The following is a 13,781-nucleotide window of genomic DNA, read 5'->3' as shown; positions in this document are numbered from 1 at the left end:
TAACAAATCAACCTAAGTAAACTATGTAAATCCAGCCAAGCAACAGATTAAAACCCCACAGCAAACCCAAGCTGAAATTCCGTTTTGCCATTATGATAGTCAATCAAATTTAACTCGGGAATAAAATTGGCAATCTTTCAAAAACTAGGACTATAAAACAAATATTTTAATAACATCTTTAAGTTCTCAGGTTGTAGAATTCACACTAATCACTTTAATGTGCGGCGTTTAACTATCTCTATGCGCTCTGCAATGCAGCACGCGAGTCGGAAATGTCTGGATTTTACCTTTTTTGCTGCAGAAGAAGGGGGCTCCTTTTTCATGCCTCTCAGCAAAAACTCTGGCCTGTTGTTTTCAATGTCCTCACGAGTTCCCTTTTTATGCAAAACTGCAGCCAGAAATGAAATAACCTGCAGAAAAAGACTTTTTCTATCACTGTGTATAATGTGTCATGACGTACAAAATTTCACTGCTTACATGACTGTTCGATTAGTGACAAAGTATGTACAAAGAGATTTGTTGGGGGGAAAAATAGAACATGAAATATGAGGACAGATTTTCTTTAATTCTAATAACAAACAGTATTTTTCACACTTGTAAACAAACAAACAAAAATCTCACATTACCCTCTTTTCACGATAACTTCTACCTACCCAATGAATTCTTTCTTAATTCCACCACTTGAGACACTACCTTCTTATTTGTTTCTAACCATGGAAACTATCTCTTCATATCCTCTATTAGAATCAACTGTATACATTCTTGTTTCCATATAGAAAATAAACTCCTTAAGGGGGATAATATTTGGCCCATAAATTTGTACATTTCTATTTATCTAATAAATATATGTGAAAAGGCAAAATGTTATTTTAAGATAGACTAATTCATTAATATATACAACATTGTGAATAACAGCTCATCTCCAAAAATCAAGTGAGAAAAACAGACAGATAGAAAAAAGGAATCATAACCTCATATAATAAAGAGCAAGAAATACTGAATTGATTAGACTTTGAATCAAATGTTGGCTCTGATTGCTTGGCTGCTCTATGAACTTGGACAAGGTAGTTAACCTCTCTGAATAATATTTGTAAAAATGGCAAAAAATAATTTTGGCAGGGTTGTTTTAAAGATTGGGAAGAAAGGTATATGAGATATCCATATGGAAGAAAATAACTGATCATTACCTTACAAAATTAAATTATATAAGAAGAAAAACTATATAAAACAAAAAACTATGTGAGAATCAGAAAAATTATAGAAACAAGTATACTTAACAAGGGTGTGGATACCTAGTCTGAATCCCAAACGATAAAAGAAAATAAGTGATACAGGAGAAGTGTCTGAAGAAATAAAAGCTGAAAACTTAACTGATTTTTTAAGAAATCAAGCCACAGATTCAAAATCATCTTCTAAGAACCAAAACCAAAACAAAATGAAAACCAAAAACCAACTAACAAAAAACCACAAGCAGGTGCTTCACTGAAACAACTTGAGACAGAAAAATGTTTGTTAAAAGCAGCCAGAAAAAACAACAACAGATCACCTACAAAAAAGCAACAACTGGTCTGGCCACAGTGGCTCACACATGTAATCCCAGCACTTTGGGAGGCCAAGGCGGGCGGATCATTTGGGCCCAGGAATTCGAGACCAGCCTGGACAACATGACAAAACCCCATCTCTGCAAAAATTACAAAAATTAGCTGGGCACAGGGTGGCTCGTGCTTATATCACTAGCTACTTGGAAAGCTGAAGTAGGAGGATTGCTTGAGCCCAGGAGAATGAGGCTGCAGTGAGCTGTCACGGCACCACTGTACTCCAGGCTGGGCCACACAGCAAGACCCTGTCTCAAAAAAAAAAAAAAAACCCAAAAACAAACAAACAAACAAATAGATAAGTAGCTGACCTTGCAGGAAAAGAATGGAAGGTACTACAGAATATTTTCAAAGTGATAATAAAAGCAACCTATATTTTTATACCTACAGATGATATTCAAGAATGAAGGGTAAAGATTTTCAGACAACCAAAAAGTGAGCCAATTCGTCACCAAAAGAGCCACACTAAAGAAACTATCTAAAGAATGTTTTCAGGTACAAGGAAAATGACTCTAGATAGAAGATTGGTGACACAGGGAAAAATTAAGAGCAACAAAATGGTAAATATATACAAAATATATATGTATATTGATTGACATTATGAAACAATAAAAAAGTTTTGTTGAAATCAACAGATTAAAAGCTATGACAACAAATGTATATTAGTCGGAAGGAGCACAAGTGTAGTTATAATATTCGGAGGTCACTATGCTGTAGGGAGGAAATTAAAGTACTAATTTATGTTAGATTATGATAAATCAATGGTATCTATTGTCATCTCTAGGGTAACCATTAATAGAATAAAAGAATGTGTACCTAATAAAAGGGGATAATAAAGTTATAGGAAACAATCTGTCCAAAAGGACACACAAAAAAGTGGGAAAAATGTGACATGGAATAAATAAAAAGCAAACAGTAAAATACTAAGTTTAAATCCAAATATATTAGAAAGCACATTATATGGAAATGGACTAAACAGTCTAAACAAAAGATAAAGATTGTCCAAATAAAATATATTTCTTTGCCATTTACAAGAAAAACTTCTAAAAAAAAAAAGGGATAAAGTTCTAATTAGAAAATAAAAATGACAGACCATGTAAACAAAAATCAAAGAAAACTGATACAGCTATATTCATATCAAAGATGCTGAGGCAAAAAACCATTATGAAATGAAAGAGGCACACTTTAACTTAATATTGATAATAAAATTAGTTCACTTGGAAATTTTAAGAAGTCTAAATTTATCAATAAAGAAAAATTTACTGAAATAAAAGTAGACAAATCCATAAGCACAATGGTAGATTTTAAAATAACTCAGCAAGAACAAACAAAATAATCAGTAAAGATATAGAAGACTTTAAAACGATTGTCAGCCTTGACCTAGTGAACATTTGCTAGAACACTGCACACTACTGCAAAGCAGTTTCAGTTCAAGTACCCACGAAATAGTTACCAAAGTTGACATATGGGGCCCGGTGCAGAGGCTCACACCTGTAATCCCAGCACTTTGGGAGGCCGAGGAGGGCGTATCACCTGAGGTCAGGAGTTCGAAACCAGCCTGGCTAACATGGTGAAACCCCATTTCTACTAAAAATACAAAAAAATAGCTGGGCATGGTGGCGCGTGCCTGTAATCCCAGCTACTCGGAAGACTGAGGCAGAAGAATCACCTGAACCCAGGCAGAGGTTGCAGTGAGCCAAGATCGTGCCATTGCACTCCAGTTTGGGCAACAAGAGTGAAACTCTGTCTCAACAAAAAAAAAGGTTGACGTATGCCAGGCCACTGAAGTCTCAATACATTTCAATAGACAGAAACCATACAGAATATGTTTTTTGATCACAATACAAGAAACTAGAAATAACAAAAATATAAGCAGAAAATCTCCAAATGTTTGGACAGTAAGGAACAGAGTTCAAAGAACTCACAATATAAATTATAAAATATTTGAATTAAATAATGAGTAACAATACGTGTTGAATTTGTAGAATACGGCTAAAGCTGTACCTTAGGGATTTAAATGAATATTACAGACAGTCCCCAACTTATTATGATAGCTCAACTTGCAATTTTTCAATTTACAATGGTGTAAAAGTAATACGCATTCAGTAGAACTGTAAATCAAGTACCCATACAATCATTGTTTTTCACTTTTAGTAAAATATTCAATAAACGATATGAGATTCAATACTTCGGTATGAAATAGGCATTGTGTTAGATGATTTCGCCCAACTACATGCTAATGTTAAGTGTTCTGAGCATATTTAAGGTAGGACAGGCTAAGCTATAGCATATATTTATGGGGATATAACCCCACTGTAAGTCAAGGAGCATCTGTATTAGGAAAGAAGAGAGACTATTAATCAGTTATCAAAGAATCTATCTCAAAAACTTAATAACAGAAAATTTAACACAGAAAGCAGAGATTACTAAAAAATACAATTAAAATGATCAACAATGCCAAATGATCATCCTTTGAAAGAATTTTTTAAATAAACTCCTGGCAAAATTGATAAAGATAATAGAGAAGAAAAAAGGCAAACAAAAAATATGTATAATCCATAATAATGCTTTGCCAATAAATGTAAACATTTAGAGGAAATGTAGAAATAGAACTTATCAAAAACCGACACAAGAAAAGGAAATCTACATACTCATAAAACCATGAAATAAACCTGAATATGTAATTATAAACCTTCTACAAAGAAAAGTTTAGGGCCAGATAGTTTCGCCAACAAATTCTACCTAATGCTTAAGAAAAATGTAATGCTAATCTATAACAGACCCTTTCAGGGTTTAGAAAAAGGGGAAAATATTCTCACCTCGTTTTGTGAGTTTGGCATAACTTTGATAAGAAAATCTGACAAGAACATTATAATACAGGAAATTTACAAGCCAGTTTCTCTTACTCATATAGAAGCCGAACTCTTAAACAAAATGTTAGGACACAGAACACAGAAATTTAAAAAAGGAAATAATATATACCCAAACCAAACTGGCTATATTCTGCAAATATAAGTTTGGTTTAAGCTTTGAAATTTAGGTATTAGGTAGTTATCAGCTAGGTATCTTAGGCATTACACGTAGCATTCCTAACTTAGATTCCTTAAAATGAGAATAGAATGACCTATCACAAGAAACATATTTTACTAGAAGCAGTACATTATTAGGCACACTGCAAAAAGTTGAGAATGTATATTTTATCACTAGAGGAACCACTAAAAATAAAAAGCAAAGAACTATAGATAAAAAGTCAATAGAAAAATTAAAATCAAATTCTAAAAAATATCGTATCAACCCAAAGGCAGGCAAGAAAGAAGAACAGAAAACAGGTTGTTCAAACTGTTCAAATCAGACTGTTTCCGAATGAACAGAAAGCAAATGTTATATCCAAATCCAAACATAAGAATGACATTAAATGTAAATGAACTAAATATTCCAATTAAATATCAGAGATTGTCAGAATGAATAAAAGAGCTGTCTACAAGGGACATTTCATAGTAAAAAAAAAAAAAAGTCAATTCATAAGGAAGATATAACAACCATAAAGGTTTGTGACCCTATAACAGAGCTTCGAAATATATGAAGGTAAAACTGGCAGATTAAAAGAAATAGACAAATCTGGCTGGGTACAGTGGTTCACACGTGGAATCCCAGCACTCTGGGAGGCCTAGGTGGGTGGATCACTTGAGGTCAGGAGTTCAAGCCCAGCCTGGCCAACATGGTGAAACCCTGCTTCTACTAAAAAATACAAAAATTAGCCAGGTGTGGTGGCACATGCCTATAATCCCAGCTACCTGGGAGGCTGAGGCATGAGAATCACTTGAAGAGGAGGCAGAGGTTGCTGTGAGCCGAGGTCACCATGGTGCTCCAGCCTGGGCGACGGAGCAAGACCTTATTTCAAAAGAAAAAAAAAAAAAAGATTTATACACTTCACCCAGAAATTTGACTTTTAGGAATCTATCTTATACAGAAATACTCTTAGGATTCTATCCTACAGATATTCACCATTTGCCATTTCCTAAAATAGGCAACAACCCCAAAATCCTTCTCCATAGGTCCCTAGAGGAATGGTGAAGTTACAACATATCACCTATAGTATGCGGTAATTTATTAATTAATGAATGAGGACAATCTTTATGTACCAACATAAAAAGATCTCCAAGACCCATGTTTAAGTGAAAAAAAGCAAGGAGCAGAATAACATACGGAAATAATAGTCCTACTTTTAAAATTTATTTACACATACATTAAATTTATAACTTGTTCAACCAAATAAAAGACTGGACTTCATAAAACTTAACTTTTGTGCATCAAAGTAAAATAACAAGAAAATAAAAAGACAACTACAGAATGGGAGAAAATATTTGCAAATCACATATCTGATGAGGGATTAGTATCTAAAATATATAAAGAATTCTTTTTTTTTTTTTTTTTTTTTTTTGAGACGGAGTCTCGCTCTGTCACCCAGGCTGGAGTGCAGTGGCCAGATCTCAGCTCACTGCAAGCTCCGCCTCCCGGGTTCCCGCCATTCTCCTGCCTCAGCCTCTCGAGTAGCTGGGACCACAGGCGCCGCCACCTCGCCCGGCTAGTTTTTTTGTATTTTTTTTTAGCAGAGACGGGGTTTCACCGTGTGGTCTCGATCTCCTGACCTCGTGATCCGCCCGTCTCGGCCTCCCAAAGTGCTAGGATTACAGGCTTGAGCCACCACGCCCGGCCCAATATATAAAGAATTCTTACAACTCGACAATAAAGAAGACAATGAAATTAAAAAACAGGCAAAAGACTGAAATACATATTTCTTTCTCTAAAGATATACAAAGGGCCAAAAAAGCACATGAAAAGATGTTCAACATCACTGGCCATTACAGAAATGCAAATCAAAACTGTAATGAAATACCACTTCACACATAGTAGGATGGCTATAACGAAGAAAACCAAAAAATAACAAGTGCTGGCAATGATGCGGAGGCATAGGAAACCTGGACAATTGTTGGTAGGAATGTAAAATGTTTTAGCCATTGTGGAAAACAGTATTGCAGTTCCTCGACAAAAAAAAAGAAACACTGAATTACCATAAAACCCAGTAATTCCAATTCTAGGAATACATACAAGAGAAATGTTTGTACACAAATGTTTACAGAAGCATTATTCATAATAACTAAAAGTGGGAACAACCCAGAAACTAGAAAGAGGTGGGAGTTGTACAACATTCTGAATGCATTAAATGCACTCAATTAATCATTTTAAATAACGAATTAATGTTGTGTGGATTTAACTTCAATTTAAAAATTACAGCTTGCATTTTTATATGAATGCATTTGCATATTATGGTGTAATCAGAATTATTTTTATTCTTGAAAAAAATTACAAAGTATGTATGTAAAGTGTCAAGTCAGTAAATATCAATGATTCAATAAACAAGAGCTTTTTGTTTTTTTGGAGACGGAGTTTCACTCTCGTTGCCTAGGCTGGAGAGCACCGCAGCCTCCACCTCCCAGGTGCAAGTGATTCTCCTGCCTCAGCCTCCTGAGTTAGCTGGGATTACAAGTTTATGCTACCATGCCCGGCTAATTTTGTATTTTTAGTAGAGACAGGGTTTCTCCATGTTGGTCAGGCTGGTCTTGAACTCCCAACCTCTGGTGATCCACCCACCTCAGCCCCCAAAGTGCTGGGATTACAGACAAACAGTAGCTATTTTTAATCCCAGCACTTTGGGAGGCAGAGGCGGGCAAGCTCAGGAGTTTAAGGCCAGCCTGAGCAGCATGGTGAAATCCCACCTCCACAAAAAATACAAAAATTACCCAGGCCTGGTAGTGCGCATCTGTAGTTCCAGCTACTCGGGAGACTGAGGTGGGAGGATCACTTGAGCCCAGGAGGTCAAGGCTGCAGTGAGCCAAGATTGCACCACTGCACTCCAGCCTGGGCAAAAGAGCGAGACATTGTCAGAAAAAACAAAAACACATTACCTATTTTTCTGGCATCATTCCTTAAGGTAAGAAGGCTTTGTTCCTTGCATATGATCTTGTATATAATACACAAAGTAGCTTTTGCAAATTATGTTGTCTAAAATATTATTAAAAAATGACAAATAGGATGGTTAAAACTTGTCCTAAGTTTTAAAATATTCTAGCAAAATTTGCATTTCAATTTGCAGGACTTATCCCAAAGACTTTGGTGACTGACCAACCAGCTTCATACTAGCTATGTGACACTGGGCAATTTACATAACCTTTCTATAAATGTCAATATTTTCACCAATTAAATAGAGGCAAGAATACTTAATTAACACGAAAGTTTAATGGAGAATGTTTATCACAGAGCCTGGCAAATACAGATAATGTAAGTTATAACCATAGAACCATACTGTTACCCAATTCAACTTAAAATTCACTAACGCATTCAATAAAAATATATTTATTACCTACTAAATGCCAAGATGCTGGAATAGTCTAGATGAAAGGCTATTTCCAGATGCTGGAACAGTCTAGATGAAAGAGTATTTCTATCATTCAGTAGTACGAAGTCAAGCTGATTTGGGGTGGCAGGGAAGAGGTAGTTAGATGTGCTGAAGGAGCACGGTTGAGAAAAAAGGAGAAAATAATCAGCTACTGAAGAATCCAGTGAGAGATTAATGTGAGCAAACTGACTGATGTAGAACATAAATTAAAAGAAAGAGAAAGGATACTCCACAAATGACTGAGTTTAGGCACTGGACTATCTATTGTTAACACCACTTAAGTAAAAGATCTTTGATGCATGTTCACAATTTTCATTTTATAAATATTTTTAAATTTATGTTTTCTATTAAAAATAATCTAAGATTAGAACTTACTGAATTCCTTGATGGTGTAAATAAGCATAACATTTTGGGTTCTGACTACCTTTTGGAATATAATTTAACACTGATCACAGAAAATTTATAATCAGAAGTATAGGTAATTGGCATATTGACCGGAAGGGGGCATGAAAAAACTTTTTAGGGTAATGGAATCGTCCTGTATTTTGATTAGCATATTAGTTACACAGACAGACACACTTGTCAAAGCTCATTAAGCAGTACACCTGGGATCTGTGCATTTTACTGTTTAATTAAGTGCACCTTAATTAAAGAATTGAAGATACACATATGTATACACACACACAGACCATATTGATAGATACACTCTTTTTAATTTTAGGTAACTGGTCCTCAAAGGCTACTGAAAAGGCAAAAGAGATACCTACTAGATACCGTAACAATTTAAATGAGGTAATATAAGATCTAATCCACTGATTTGCTCATAACTCACCTACGGATTGTTTCATTATAGGAAAATTATATTCCTAATTGTACAAATTCATAATTCAATTTGTTCATCTATCCAAGGTAATATACAATCTTAATTCTAACTTCATTTGTCAAATTCTCTAAAACAAAGACATGTGAAATGTATCTTGTATTTAAGAATCTCAGATCTTTGTAAGATGTTTCATAGGTGGTGGCTAAATTTATAAACTTTAATTATAGATTAGCTTTACTTAATTCACTAAATCCACTAATGATTTTTTAAAATCTTTGTATCTCATTTAAATCATCTACCCTACCTCTTAACACTACTCATCCACCCACTCCCAAAAAACTTAAGCTGAAATAATAAACTTTAGTTGAGAATACAAACTAACTGGAGAAGCTAGCTAAAACCACTAACAAACTCTTAGCTATATATTAATTATATTAATTAAAATATACTAATAGGTATCATGGTAATGCTAGCAGTAATGTGTCAATATACAAAAGACAGTTAAGGAAGAATATGAAGAACAGCACAGGTGTATTTTATGGACCAGGACTATAAATGGCACTCATCACTTGTACCCTTATTTCTGTTGGCGGAACCCAGTCACAAGCTCCACTGACATGCAAGGAGACTTGGGAAATGCAGTCTCTGTCAGCTAGCCCAAACTCTAAGAAGGCAAAGGAAATATGTATTTTGGGTGGAGATCTAGCCATCTTATCACACTATAGTGGTCCAGCAGAGGTCTATCAAAATATTAATTCACAGAAGACTAACGACAAATTTACAATGAAGGTTTTGCAACTTATCTGCAAAGAAAAAGCCAGAAGATGTTTTATTGTGGAATAGTTCTAAAATTGCTTATAGATGAAAAGAACAAAAACAAATATTTAAATCAGTCACCTCTAAAATAGTGAAAGGCCAAAAATTGCATTTCAGAAATGAAATACCACTCTGGGAAAGCTTTCTGTTTTTACATGCATTCCTTTCTAAATTCTGCCGGCCAACAGTTTTACAAGTCATCTTTACTCACAGTCAGCTCACGACATACAGAGTAAATCTGAGGTTGGGGAAAGGGCAACAAACCTTCCCTTAGGCCAGAACAGAAGAAGGCATAGCAAAAATTGTCTATTTCTTATAGGACAAAAAGAAAAAAAAAAGTCTACTACCTTATTTGTCAACTCCCTGGGAGATAAAAAGGTACAGAGAGAGTGGTTCAGAACCACACTTCAAAAGTATGATTTTTGCTTGCTTTGAAAAACAAAACAAAACAAAACAAAACACAAAGTGCTGTTTTGAAATGGGGTCTCTCTCACTTATCTTTACAAAGCTCTCTCCTAAAATCAGAACTACATGCCAAAACAAGGAACACAATTTTATCTTTGAAATACTAGTACATTTTTGTTTCTGCTTAAAAGGGCTCAGGGATCTGGAGGCTAATTAACCTTCCACATTGGATATTACAGCATTTTCTCAACGAATGAAAATATAGACAATATTATTCTTCTCTTTACTACTATATTCCTGAGTGAATAACTTGACTTGAGATCCCAAGAACCTTCCTATTTTAGTGTAGTTTTGAAACTACTGAAGATCTTATTATCCAAAATGGTACTAAAAATAACCTAAGAAAGCTTTAATTATCAGCAATCCCATTTCTCTCAAGAGTGAGGTTTACATCTTTTTAATACGACAGCCTTCAGTAATGACATTTTCAACAATGTAATATCTAATAATATAGAAACAAAAATTCAAAGAATGTGTTCACGCTTTGCAAAATTCTATCTCTGCTACTCAAAAGGTACTATTATCTTCTTTGCATAGCAGATGAGAAAATAAATATGGTAAGACATATTACTGCATCTGCTTAACAGTAGTCCTTAAGACTTTGGTGTCTGTAAAAACTAATTACCACATTATGATTAAAAACTAAATTATTTTGATTCAATGAATTTGAGCTCTTCTCTTTTGTGATACAACTTTCAAATAGTATATTAGAGCTACGCCTTCAGCAAAAAATAAAAATCATTAAAACTCAATTCAAAACTCATAGTTTGGTGGGTTTCCAAAAGCCAAGTGTGAAAACACCAGCCTCCTGTGGAGTCTTCCTTGACACCCCCAGGCAGGCTTGTTTCTCCCTCCAACCCACTTACCAGACTGGATCACGATTCTTGGCCTCATTTCCTGTTGTGGACTCTGTAAGGCAGGTGTATTAGTCAGGGTTCTCCAGAGGGAGAGAACTAATGGCATAGAGATACACGGGGAGTTTATTAAGTGTTATCTCACACGATCACAAAGTACCACAACAGCCCGTCTGCAGGTTGAAGAGCAAGGACAGTCAGTCCCAGTTCCAAAACGGAAGAACTTGAGTCCAAGGGCAGGAAGCATCCAGCACGGGAGAAAGATGGAGGCTGGGAGGCTAGGCCAGTCTCTCTTTTCACATTTTTCTGCCTGCCTACTTTCTAGCCACGCTGGCAGCTGGTAAGATTGTGCCCACCAGATTAAGGGTGGGTCTGTCTTTCCCAGCCCACTGACTCAAATATTCATTTCTTTTGGCTCACCCTCACAGACACACCCAAGATCAATACTTTGGATCCTTCAATCCAATCAAGTTGACACTCAGTATTAACCATCGCAGTAGGTATCATATGCATTTATATTAGGCTCTTCAGTGCCAATCACAGCACCTGGCCCAGACTGACTACTTATTAAATGTCAACCAATTGAACGAATGGTTAAAAATTGAATAAAAGGCTTTTAATTAACTGTATTATTAGCCAAAAGATGAAGGCAGTAAATGATAGAAGGGGAAAAAATAAAGAGTTCCAGAACAGAAATGAAAATGGTCACTTCTGTGCCTGACCCTGGATAGGGAAGTTATTCCTGTGCCTGTTTTATGTACTAAGTTAAAAAGCTGAACAAAATTGTCTCTAACATCATTTCCATTTCTAAAAGTATTTTTTTAAACAATGCAATGGTCATAATCCTATGTATAAATATTCATACAGAGGCCAGGCACAGTACTTCCTGCCTGTAATCCCAGCACTTTGAGAGGTCAAGGCAGGCGGACCACTTGAGCTCAGGAGTTCAAGACCAGCCCGGGCAACATGGCAAAACCCCATCTCTACCAAAAATACAAAAAATTAGACGAGCGTGGTGGTATGTGACTACGGCCCCAGCTACTTGGGAGGCTGAGGTGGGAGGATCGCTTGAGCCCCAGAGGCGGAGGTTGCAGTGAGCTGAGATCTCGCTACTGCACTCCACCCTGAATGACAGAGTGAGACCCCCACTTCAAAAAAACAAAAAAAGAAAAAAAGATTCACATAGACTAAACATCCCTTAACCAATGTTTACTGAACTCACCAGATAATCAAAGTTTTCTCTCCCCTCTGAAAAGCATACTGTCTGAGCAAAGGCTCTCAAACTTGAGTGGGCCTTGGAATTAACTGAAGCATTTGTTAAAACACAGATTGCCATCCTCTCCTACTACCCAAGAGTTCACAATTCAGTATGTCTGCAGTGAGACCCCAGAATTTACAGTCCTAACAAGCTCCCAGGTGACACTAATGCTGCTGACCCAAAGACCCACTTTAGAGAACCACTATTCCACGGTACGCACCCGCTCACCTCTTTTCCTATCACCGAGCTGTCTGATTAACAAAGGTCAGGTTCCCAAACCTGTATACTCCAGTTGAAATTGTGTACTGTACTTACACTAGCTAATTATCACGTAAATGTACAAAAGGGATTCACTTTCAAGTTACCTGTTGAATTCGATGTGAAAATTCTGTGAAATATTGGGAGACAGTCATAAAAATCTTGGATTTTGTATTCAAAGTTCCTCCCAAGTATCTTTAATTTTTCAGTCCCACTAAAAGTAAAAATAGTAGGTGATGAACTGCATGGTGTTAAACGTATCAAGGGCACAATGGACATGAGGAAATCTGGGAGTGACAGACTTGTTCATCTTCTTGGTTGCGATGATCTTTTCTTGGATGCGTGTATGTGGGATAAACTATATTAATGTCTGCTACTTTAAAATGCAACAAAAGTTGGATGGATATTACAAAACCATGTATAATGAAATATTAACAGAATCTAAGTGGTGAGAATATGGCATTTCATTGTACCATTCTTTTAACTCTTCTGTATTTTAGAAAACTGTCAGAAGATATTCAGGAAAAATTAAGTTTATAACCTTTGACCAAAAAAAATCTGCTTATAAGATAGTAGTTATTATGTGACTCCATTTTTTGCTTATGTATGTTTGTGTGTGTGTTTACAGAAGTATATGTATGTATATGGGCATATCATTATGTATGTTGCATATTCATCTGTGCCCTCTTCACCAGATCTGTCCTTCCAATTCACTTAAAAATACTCAAGTCTTTCCTATCCCCAAACAATACAAAACAAATAAAAAAGAGACCCCCACAAATTCTCATCCCTCTCTTCAGCTACTACTAGGTCACTTTCATTCCCTTTCAAAGCCATTTATTAAAGAGATAAATACACGTTCTGTGTCCATGTCTTCACCTACTCCGTTATGGTTTGTGTCTGAAAGCTCCAGCAAAATGGCTCTTGTTCAGCATACCAATGATTTCTACGTCACTAGAACAAATGGACATTTTTCAATTCTCATCCCCTGTAGAATGCAAAATATTAAATTCACCTACTTTTAAATTTGAAATGAGGGAAGGAAACTTTATTTGGTATGTAAAACAAGCTTAAAAAAAAAGACTTCAATTTCATATCATGGCCAAATTAGAATATGAAAAGGGGGAAACTTAAGGGATGAAATCAACAAAAAGGAAAAAAAAGAAGAAAAGAAGATAAAACTATAGCTCAAAGAGTAAATGTCAATGGCCTATTTTCATTACCAATTTTTACTACATTTTGAAATCTTAGTTAG

The 13,781-nt window shown here is 35.6% G+C and overlaps 1 protein-coding gene across 8 annotated transcripts in view; it reads right to left on the bottom strand.

The window, feature by feature from the left end:
- Positions 1-13,781, bottom strand: part of LOC105498929 (ERCC excision repair 6 like 2) — a 153,296-nt gene that overhangs the window by 131,223 nt on the left and 8,292 nt on the right. For 7 of the 8 annotated variants that reach the window (XM_071077447.1, XM_071077440.1, XM_071077445.1 and 4 more), the window contains exon 3: positions 288-410. In XM_071077447.1, the coding sequence (XP_070933548.1) occupies positions 288-410 (123 nt within the window). Of the gene's footprint in view, positions 1-287; positions 411-8,016; positions 8,161-13,781 lie in introns of all 8 variants that reach the window. The other variant, XM_071077443.1, reaches the window with a different exon arrangement.

This window comes from Macaca nemestrina, chromosome 14 (assembly GCF_043159975.1).
Source record: "Macaca nemestrina isolate mMacNem1 chromosome 14, mMacNem.hap1, whole genome shotgun sequence".
Classification (NCBI taxonomy): domain Eukaryota; kingdom Metazoa; phylum Chordata; class Mammalia; order Primates; family Cercopithecidae; genus Macaca; species Macaca nemestrina.
Note: the sequence above shows the minus strand (reverse complement) of the source record. Positions and strands in the feature narration are given on the sequence as shown.